The 11,555-nt window shown below is 33.8% G+C and overlaps 1 protein-coding gene across 1 annotated transcript in view; it reads left to right on the top strand.

The window, feature by feature from the left end:
* LRRC7 (leucine rich repeat containing 7) overlaps positions 1–11,555 on the top strand; it is a 571,016-nt gene that overhangs the window by 451,651 nt on the left and 107,810 nt on the right. The window contains exons 16-19 of the mRNA XM_012652676.1: positions 2,813–2,882; positions 5,138–5,237; positions 7,947–8,071; positions 10,300–10,548. Of these exons, the coding sequence (XP_012508130.1) occupies positions 2,813–2,882; positions 5,138–5,237; positions 7,947–8,071; positions 10,300–10,548 (544 nt within the window). The remainder of the gene's footprint in view (positions 1–2,812; positions 2,883–5,137; positions 5,238–7,946; positions 8,072–10,299; positions 10,549–11,555) is intronic.

Genomic DNA, 11,555 nt, shown 5'->3' with positions numbered 1-11,555 from the left:
CTCTTCTGACTGAGTTAACAGACTGAAAATGAGGAAAATGCATTGAATGTTGTTTCTGACTTTCATCAAGACATTTTCATTCGTCACTAATTGTATTTTTATAAATAAGATTAGGAAATATGGTCATGGAAATATAGAGAGGTGGATTCCTATTGGATTCAATTACAAGTCCCCAGTGAAACTGTTACCTGGGAGAGAATTTTTATGATGAGCTACAAAAGTCTTCCCTAAATTCTTGGTCTGCTTTAATTTTATTCATTAATAAAATGCACAATTATATAGAAAATATATTTATCAAATATTAAAAATGACCCATAATTAGTTTAAGTTGTATTAATATTTTGAAGTTACTTATTCAACAAATACAGCAGACATGAGTACCTTCCATGGGCCAGACACGCTGCTAGGTACTAGGGCAAAATTTAAGAATAAGACATTGAGGAGCTTTCAGTATCAGAGCTTTAAAATACTTCATCAGACCAGAAATACAAGCTTAAGGTATGTCCTAGTAGAGTGACTGGAACATGCTATGGAGCCAAATTAATATTTTTAGATTAACGAATCAATCAGTGAATCAACTAGAGGTAAAAGTCAATATTTAGCTAAAGCTGCCACCAAAATTAAATATTACCATCAGAGAATGAACTGCTTGGAGAAAAGATTAAATAAGAAATATTGGCCAGGTGCAGTGGCTCACGCCTGTAATCCTAGCCCTCTGGGAAGCTGAGGTGGGTGGATAGTTTGAGCTCAGGAGGGTGGATAGTTCAAGACCAGCCTGAGCAAGAACAAGACCCCATCTCTACTAAAAAAAATAGAAAGAAATTAGCTGGACATCTAAAAATACATAGAGAAAAAAATTAGCCGGGCATGGTGGCTCATGCCTGTTGTCCCAGCTACTTGGAGGCTGAGACAGAAGGATCGCTTGAGCCCAGGAGTTTGAGGTTGCTGTGAGCTAGGCTGACGCCACGGCACTCTAGCCCGGGCAACAGAATGAGACTTTGTCTCAAAAAAAAAAAAAAGAAGAAATATTATCCAAAAGTAATGATTATAATAATTTCATATTTAAAATGTAATAGATTTTTAAAGCTTGACCTTATAGTTAGGAGCAATGATTCCTCTGCCTGTCAGCTGCAAGATTGCTCCTGTGGCCACTATAGTGCACATTTGTGATACTAAATAGAGGCTCACTTCCTATGGAAGAGCAAGAAAAAATGAAGTAAAATTATCCTTCCCTAGAAGTTTCTTTCTTCATATTCTACCATTGTGAATGGATTGATAATGACATCATGGACATTGTTGTACATGACTCTGGAGAGTTTTCCCCTCATGTAATTTTAATGCAGCAGAATTAACATTCTGCTTTTAATTTGTCCCCATACGATGTGAAAAATTCCCCCAATAATACCTTACTTCATAATTTCTGACTTAAGTGAATTTCAAATTAGAAATAACTTTTTTGGGTAATTTGGCTTAACATTATAAATGATAGTATGACAAATAATTCTATTAAAAATTGTGATATAATTTAATATCTGTTATTCTTTGTATTCTTATTTATGTTTCACAAATATCATTTAGCACAGAAAGGTAATTATATTCATCCTAAAGTTATCTAATGCACATTCAATCTTTTTGTATTGTCTGTCAATCTCTTTTCATATTTATTAAATTATTTGAAAGTGTTTAACTGTTTTTGCATTTAAATTAACTGCTTCCACAATACTTATTAAATATTGTAATTTTATTCCATTATCAAAATAAATTTATTCCTCAATTGGTTAATAGAATTTCAACATATTAAAGACTTGACATTTTTATTCCAAATTATATCTAAAATGTTTATCTGTATTCAAAAGTGAGCATCCAGAAGTTAGCAATAAATCTCATCGGCATGCCTTGTTTGAATTACTCACTTTGCTGATGAGCTGTGATAGTAACTTATGTGATCACAATTGGTTAATCATGCACAATTTCAGGGATTCAGATAATATGTTAAAGTAGGCATTTAGCAAGTTGGCCTTCCAAAGGCTGAAGCCAAAGCTAAATATATAATTTGGATTGAATACCAAGGCTGATGTCAAACTTAACGTATCTTGAAAGGGCTGTTTCTAAAGACTTCCTCTTTGAACATTCACTGCACAATATACAAAGGGTGAAAGAACAAAAGAACACACTTTCTAATGGGCAACATAACATTGGGAGCTGTAAATTCCTTTAGTAGTCAGAGAGACATGTCCACTTGCCCTCGTGGAATCCTCCAGACTAAGAAAATAATCACAAAAATAAATATATCATTAAAAACTGCAATATATTCCAGGAAGGAAAATACAAGGTGCTTTGACACTAGACTGAGGAAAGTAATTTAAATAAGGAGTCAAGGAAAGCCTTTTCGAAAAAATGGCATTTAAGCTGAAAATAAAAGGATATGTGGGGTTTAGTCAAGTGAAGTAAAGTGAAGTACGGGAGAAAGGGTGTTCCAGAGGAAAGGGGAGGCTGACAGAGAACCAGTGATGCTGATGAGTCAGGAAAAGAGTTTCAGAAGAAACTTCTGGAGGGGTTCTTAGAGGCCAGATCTTTTAAGCTTTGACAATGCATGTTAATAATTTTTATTTTCATCCAGATACAATGGGAAGTATTTGAAGGGTTGCAAATAGAAGGTTTTCATTTTTTAAATATCGTTCAGGCTGCTCAGTGGAGAAAGGATTGGAGAGAAGAATGAAATCAACGAGTTATGAGTATTTTAAGTAATTCCTCTTAGAAATGAACTTTATCTATCTTTACCCATGCTATTAGAATTTTCTTATTTTTCCAGATTGAAGAACTTACCATTCTCATTTACCAAACTTAAAGAGCTTGCAGCTTTATGGCTTTCTGACAATCAGGTAAGAACTTTTATTACCTGATTTACTTTGTTTATTAAAATGAACTGTAATTGAAACTCTGAATTACTAACTTATTCCTAATAGATAACTTTGACAATCACTACGAAATGTAGGTTCTTTATTCTCTAGAGGAGAGATTTTTGTAGAGATAGCAATTCAGACATTGCTATAGACAAAACAGTACTATAATCCCTGTCTTCCTTAAATATATCTATTTAACATCTACTTCACTCTCAGAGATCTAATACACAAAATGATTATTTTATAGCCTTTTAGCTCTAGGTGGTACACATATGTCCTTAGAGGATGTAATTTAATTATGTCTCTGAAGGTAAAGAAAAAGAAACCATTACCACAATCCCCACAAGAGGGAATTATCCTCTGTTCCTTTTTTTTCTCATGCTTTTAATTATAATCAACTTAATTCAAAAGCTTTATTCAAGAAATTTGCAGGTATCCTTTGGCAACTACTAGTATTTTCTGTGAAATTTTTTTGATATTATTCTTTATACTATGGAAAATAGATTATAACTGAATTAGTAATTGAGTGTTAATGAGTAATTTTATTAACTAGAAAATAACAAGAAACAATTGAAGACATCTGATTTGCCACCAGAAGAACTGGTGATAGACAATTTTGGTGTAGTTTATTAGTCCTCTTTTTTCATGTGACCCTAAAATTTTGAAGCACCTATTCCGAAATATGAATGGCCAAATGAAAACAATCCATCTTGAATTCAGTTTATCATTATTTTCTAAGCATAAAAGTAGCATTATCAGTAAATGAATTGTTCATACTTCTAGCTGTTGGTCTACTGTTGTGAAAAATTAAAAATAACCTCTACAAAATACAAAATGTAAATGTAAGAATAATGTTTGCATTTCTGCAGTCAATAGAGTCTTTGCTTCCATCTACTGAATAAAAAATTAGATTTTCATTCAAATTCAAATCTTATCAATAAACTATAGATTGTTCAAGGCATTAATACATCGTTATAAATAAATCATTTCTGGAATTAATATGAACTATGCTAATGGAACAGTCTATTCTATAGTCTTGCATTATGAAAAAACACCCCCTAATATCATGATTTATTATTCTTGTGGGAGAATGAACAGAACAGTGACTGCACCATTTAACTTATGTTTGGAACACTAATTTAATGTATTTCTGACTGAGTTTCATGAGACAAACTGGTATCCCAAATCCCCTTTGTGCTTTACTCCTATTAATAAATGTCATGAAATAAGTATATTTTAGTATGTTAAATAATATGATCATTTCCAATATATTTCTGGCATATAATATCAGAGTTCTAAAAAAACTTTCAAAAATAGTATTTCCGAAATCAAATTGATAAAAGAGAATGAAATTGACCATAAGTAAATATATTGTAACATATCAGATACAAGTACAGTTGCTTATCTGAAATATGGATCCCATCTTTGATTATAAAAATATCTCTTAGAAGGCTGGGCACAGAGGCTCACACCTGTAATCCCAGCACTTTGGTAGGCTGAGGCAGGAGGATCACTCGAGGCCAGGAGTTAAAGATCAGCCTGAGCACCGTAGCAAAACCCAGTCTCTACAAAAAATACAAAGCAGCCAGCATGCTGGCGCACACCTGTATCCAAGCTACTCAGGAGGCTGAGGTAGGAGGATGGCTTGAGCCTGGGAGTTTGAGATTGCAGTGAGCTGTGATGACACCACTGTACTCTAGTACAGACAGCAGAGAGAGACCTTGTCTCAAAAATATATATATATATGTATGTATATATATATATATATACGAAATAAATGAATACTTTTTTAGCTTAATTAAATTCATGGATGATCTTATGTAGCACGAATTTAATAGTGAATTCCATTTGTCTTTCTAGGGCAACAGTCCATGAAAATGAATAGGCACATAGTACCATATCAAAAGCTTACTTAGTTGAAACAATTTAACACATTTTGGTCTCTTCAGGATTAAAACTGACGTTGTTCAGTTGAATAGGTTTTGGTAAGTTTTGTAGAAGAGTATACTGAAGAAGAAGAAAACTTCATTATGAAAATCTTAGAATTTGAAAATATTCCTCAGCAATAGTTTTATTTCATATTATACTTTTATTTATTTCTTTTTTTTTTCACTTGTCTTTCAATTGTTCATTCATCTGTGTGAGGCCAGACTATTGACTGTTATCTTATATAAAATAAATATTCTTCATATCTGCAATGTTATTAATCTAATTTATATGTTCTTTGTTTCCAGTCCAAAGCCCTTATCCCTTTACAAACTGAAGCCCATCCAGAAACAAAGCAAAGAGTGTTGACTAACTACATGTTTCCCCAGCAACCTCGTGGTGATGAAGGTAAATTGTCAGAAGAAATTTCTTCTCTACTTCTAATGACTATGGATAGAAAAGACTAATTTTATTCTGATCTCTGGCCAGGAGTACTAGCTCCTGGGCAAGCCTGTAAAGATAATTACGTGATATACAAATATCATTTGAGGATTTACTCTAAGCATGAGTCTTATTTTCTATGTTGTAATATTTCAAGTAAGATTCAAAAACAAAACTCTTCCTCTTTGTATCTCTTATGAAAATAATGTTGCCCTTTAGGAGCAACTCCTTCTCTTTGTGGACTGCAAGACACAGGACTAGTTAACCATGTGTGGTACCCAGCTAACTGAAGCAAGCTAAGCACAGTCAGATCCAAGGAAGATTCAATGAGCTGCTTTATTTTCTGTATTCACTTATTGCATGAACACAATTTAAACATTTAGTCCAGTGACTTCAGGACTCAAATTATAGTTGACTCATGTTCCGAATCAACTATAAAAAGATGACTTGCAAATAATGACCATTCTTTTTTTTTTCAAGCTGAGTTTCCCTAAACTATTTCAGCAACTATGATAGGAATAGTTTTTTAGAAAAACTAAAACCTTTTTGAATAATTAAATGTTCTAACCCATGATCACATTATTCATAAAAATTTTAAAAGAAGTTTGTCCTTTACTATTAATATTTGAAACTTGGAAAAGGCTCCTTAGCTCAAGCCAGCACTGGTCGACATGCACATTTTCTACAGTTGTAGAGTAACAGTAATTCTTAGAAGAGTAAACTCACTTTTATCCAGCCATGGATAAAATCTGCAACATATGCTTGAATGAGAACAACTTGTGAAAGAAACCATTTTCTTATGTATTTTTTATTTTCGAGGATAATTATAATAAATGGGTTTAGTCTTTGACTTCCAAATATAAGTGAACCATTTAGAGTTATTTTAGAATATTTTTTTAAAATTTTGACTTACGGAAGTAGAAAAAGGAAAAAATCATTTTGATATGTATTTTTCAGACCTTAATAAAGTTGATCTCTTGAACTTATGAAAGAAAAACCATGTTTACATATTATATAAGAAAAGTCTTAAGTAAAGATTATGTTTTATTCATGTAGCTTTACTTACATCTTCATTTTAGTAACCCAAGGTTATCAAAATATCTAATTTTAAAAGGATGTGGGGAAAACTGAAAAGTATTTCATATTCACTGGTCATTTCTGAGAGCTAGACTCACAGATTAAATCCATAATTTCTCCCAGGGTGTGAGGTAGGTTTAGTTAGGTAAGGTACGATGTTAAGGAATTAGCCAGGGTGGGATTTTTTTTCCCTTTGAGGAAAGAAAAGTTGGTAATTGAAAAGTTTTCTTGAACTTTAAGCAAGTCACCCTTTGGTTTTCCAGGCAGGAGTGTAATAAATTTTCAGAATCCCTTCAACAAACAAAGAAATATATGACAAAGGCCTCCTTTGTTAAAGAATTTAGCCTAAACTATGTACTTTTATTGCATTTTAAAGTGATCTTTGCAATAATAGTGCAAAGAAGATATTATCATTAGCCAACATTTTCATGTAAATTAAGGATTTATAAGACATTTTCCCTGTTAATTTGAGACACATTTAAACTAATTGAAACCTTAATGTTAAAGACTAAATTTTCCTCGTTCTCTACCATAAAAACAAGCTTCTCTCCTTCATTGCCTCCCCCACACACATACCCCAAAAAGTTGCAATCTTAGACACTTTACTGCAAAATCAATGTTATGCAGTGAGCTATGATTGTGCCACTGCACTCCAGCCTGGGTGATAGAGCAAGACCCTGTCTAGAAGGAATGAAAAAGGAAAAGAGAAGAGAAAGATAGGAAGGAAGGGAGGCAGGAAGGGAGGAGGGAGGGACTCATGCCTGTAATCCTGGCACTTTGGGAGGCTGAGGTGAGGAGGATCACTTGATGTCGGGAATTTGAGATCAGCCTGAGCAAGAGTGAGACCCCATCTCTACAAAAAATATAAAAATTAGCCAGGCATAGTGGCATGCACCTGTAGTCTCAACTACTCAGGAGGCTGAGGCAGGAGGATTGCTTGAGCCCAGGAGTTTGAGGCTGCAGTGAGCCAAGATGATGCCACTGTACTCTAGCTGGGGCAACAGAACCAGGGCAACAGAGTGAGACCCTGTCTAAAAAAAAGAGAAAAAGAAATCCTGATAGGGTTTTGTGGTTACAAATATAGGCTCTATTCAGACATGGAATAGAATTCTGCCATTAGCCACAGAGAAGCTGCATAACTTTAAGCAAGTCTCTTAAAACTCAGTTACGCTTTGCTCATTAATAAAATAAGCATGATATTAATAGTACCATTATGCTGTTATGAGGTTTCAAAGAGATAATGCTTTAAAATGCTTAGTCCAGCTCTATTATTATTGTTATCCTATGAAGAACCCATTCCCTACACTAGAAAATTTCCCGATCCCAATATGTAATTTATGTATACTTAGGAAAGCTGAATTTGAGTTAAGATGTCAAAAGACAATGTAATAAATACCAAGAGAATTTTATTCCTTCTTTCCTCTTTCCTTTTTTCTTCTTCTCTTCTTTCTTCTTTCCTTTCTCATTCTTTGCTTCTTTCTTTCTTTTTCTTATTTTTGTATTTTTTGTACTATTTATCATCATTTTTTGCAGTGTATTAAATTCTAATAGTAACACTCTATGTAAAAAAATCAATAATACCTTTGGAATTTACTGTAGATTTCCAGTCAGACAGTGACAGCTTTAATCCTACACTGTGGGAAGAGCAGAGACAACAACGCATGACTGTTGCCTTTGAATTTGAAGACAAAAAAGAAGATGATGAAAATGCTGGGAAAGTTAAGGTGAACCTTTTAGTTTTTGTTTCTTTCTTCTTCATATTCTTTTTGTTTGTCCGTTGTTGTTATTCAAATAGATTTGGGAACAAGTGACCTCTGTTAGAAGGTCAAAAACATCTTCCAGTCTCGTGGTGGTACTTTTCATTACAGCAGCCTGGTAGTTCTAGAAGCATTGGTGTGCTTTGGAATGAGACTAATGTTCCAAATCTGAATGAGGAAATTTGATAAGCCACCCCATCCTACAGAATGAGAGAGATTCAAGCTGAGAGGAAGTCAAAAAAAAAAAAAATCTGGATGATGGACTTCCCCTAAGCACCTTATTCCATCTTTGGCACACTGCAATAGTTTTCTTTTAATCACTGAGCAAGGCATCGTGCAGGCTGTATAAGTCCAAAATACACATTTATGGAAGGGTCAATTGATTAATATATTACATCAGCATTAAAATTGCTGAAAGGTTCTGTGTCCCTGGGATATTTGAGAAGAATTTATGCGCTTCCTTAAATGTAAGGAAAAATTTTAAAGGAGATGAGTGCCTAATGGCAGGTGATGTTCCTTAGGGAAAATAATTTAAATATTTTTTACTTCAAAGCATATTTTTATATCATTTTTATAGCTTTAGGGTGTACAAATGCAATTTTGTTACATGGATATATTGTGCAGTGGTGAAGTCTGAGCTTTTGATGGACCTGCAAAGTGTATATCGTACTCAATAGGTGATTTTTCATCCCTCATCTACCCTCCCAGCATCCCACTTTTTGGAGTCTCCAATGTCTATTATTCCACTCTGTATAGCCATGCATACCCATGGTTTAGCTTCCACTTATACATAAGAATATCTAATCATATTTTTAAAAATCTTTTATTGGGACTAATTTAAGTAATAAGACTTGAATTTTAAAATCTATGTTTCATGTTATCATCATGGCAACATCTTGAATCTCTCATTTATTTTTTATAATTTTATCTGTGCACTTCTTCCATCATGGATACTAACAGCTCTCACTCTTAGTGACTAATTATCTGAATAATTATATTTATATCCTATTAATAAATCCATATTGTGTGATGTGTTCTCTGTCCTCTCCTTCCCACATTTTCTAAACTTAAGCCAATACACTATAGAACCTTACTAGAATTAGACAAGGTAATTGAGCCCTTACTGACAAGACCTACCTATATTATTATGGAGAACCCAAAATGGATTCCCAAATCCAAATTAACAATTCTGTTAAAGATTTTGGTTTTTAAAAAATGTTTCTGGATGGTTGGTTAGTGACATCTAACAACCAAAGAGACATTTGTTTAACTTGTGAATTCCTGGAAAAAATAATGTTAAACCAAAAGCAAAACAACAAACCACTAGAACATTTCAGTTCTTCTTTTAAGGATTTCATATGTTAAATCCAGAACCAATGAATGATGCATTCTATGCTGGACCTCTGATTCATTTTTATATTTCACTGCATTGTCAAAAACTGCATGCTTCTTCCTAAATGTCTATATTCAAAGGGTCCAAGAAGAAAAGAGTGCATTTAATATACTCTGGTATATGTGTCAATGAAAACATAAAATATAGTAAATGCAAACTATTATTTAGAAGCCCTGTTTGTGTGTTATATGATCAGATTTGTTTATAATCAGAGTAGGTTCATTATACTTTAGAATTTTTTTTCTTTATGTTTATTTATATTTGGTTTATTATATATTGGTAAAACAACGTGTGTTTCCAAAATCTCAAACTACTTTGACTAATTTGAATATTTCCAATGCCGTTGGCTATTGGACAAATTAGAGCACAAACAAACTTCTAAATAAATCATCATGGATGTATGATGAATGGAATATTTTGTAATCTTACACTAAATTAATCATACCCTTCTGGTTCATTACATGTACATTCAATTTAGCACCATTCTACCTTTAATTTACATGAAATTTAAAAAGGAACCATGGACCTATGCTATCGACTTTGAAATGGACTAGAGTATAATGCCCTACTTATAGTGTGTATAGTGTAGTATGAATGCTGCATTGTGTGGAGAAATTGTGACACTTTCATATGATATTGGTACTGTTTTATTACATGGATTTAAAACTAATTTTATGATGGTTGTTTTAAATGCATTACCCAGAGTGAAAGAAAAAAAATTGAGAGTAGAAAAATGATAAAGTGAAAGTATTGCTACAGTGCTCCTCTTTCTCCCAGAAAATGGAGATTCCTTCTCCCACAGGATCTCTCCTGCCAAGCCCCCTGGGAAAGGGGCCAGCGTGGGATTACTCTCCAACCTGCCAGACTGTCTGGCGATTGCTGCACACCATGGGCCAGGTGTGATCAGCAGATCCAAGATATGCCCGTCCCCCAGAATGACCCACAGCTGGCATGGGGTTGTATAAGTGGCCTCCAGCAGGAAAGGAGCATGTGTACTCCATTGCCAGTTGCAGCACAATCCACCACTCTTCCCTCTCTAAGTGGCAGACAGGTAGGCCTAGGTGTTTGGGGTAGGAGAATCCCCCCTTGTACAGGCAACCTTGGAACAATGGTTTATGGGGTATGTTCTGCATGATTTGGGGGAAGAAATGTTGATCACACAGGAACCTTCAAATTGCCAGTGTTTGATCCCAATTTAATTTTTTGTTTATTGACATTGGCAATGGGGTGGGGAGGACTGAGTCAGAGGGGAGGGAACATCACTGTGAGGTGCCTATTGGTGGGATATCTGGCATGGTTTTGATTTTTGAGCTGGGTGTTTCATTTTTATTTGTGTTTTTTTTTTATTTTGAAAGATTTTTTTCTTTAAAGTATGAGAATACCAATAGTCGGGCAGAATGTCGACAACACGATTGATACAATCTAAATTGTCCCCTCCACACATATGCACGTTTTTTATAATGTCAATTCTAGAAGAGATTAAATAGCCAAAATTTGATTCTTAAAATAGTATGAGATTTAAATTGAGATTTGCTGAAAGTGGACTTTGAGCACAAAGGTAGACATGTTGAAAAGCATCAATTTCCTTTAATTTGAAGACCACAGATAAATGAATTCCTGTAAGAGAAGATTGGGCTGGGAGTTGTAGCAAATAGGGTTTCCTTATCGCAGTGGATTAGGTTTTTTAGGAGACTACTGGGGTCGGGGGAGGAATCATGTCTTAATGGAACATGAAAGAACACTACATTTTTCATAAACTTTCCTACCCACATGTAATGGACTATATTCTTATTCGGTGTCTTATATTCTTTCTACAATATAAGGCAAGATGAGAATGCATTTTCCTAACTGAACCTGGTATAAGTTTCCTTTTTTGGTAAACCATTCCAATTAATTCCTAGAGTAAGATAATTAACAATCAATGATCAAAGCACTAAGTATTATTTCTCTTACTGGAATTTATAATCAAATCAAATTAGAATTTGATCATGATATGAAATATAATATATTATATGAATATAATATATTATAATAAATGAAAAACATAGTTTCGTATGA

This window comes from Propithecus coquereli, unplaced genomic scaffold (genome assembly GCF_000956105.1).
Source record: "Propithecus coquereli isolate 6110/MARCELLA unplaced genomic scaffold, Pcoq_1.0 Scaffold396, whole genome shotgun sequence".
In the NCBI taxonomy this organism is placed as follows: Eukaryota; Metazoa; Chordata; class Mammalia; order Primates; family Indriidae; genus Propithecus; species Propithecus coquereli.
This window is presented reverse-complemented; position numbering and strand designations above follow the sequence as displayed.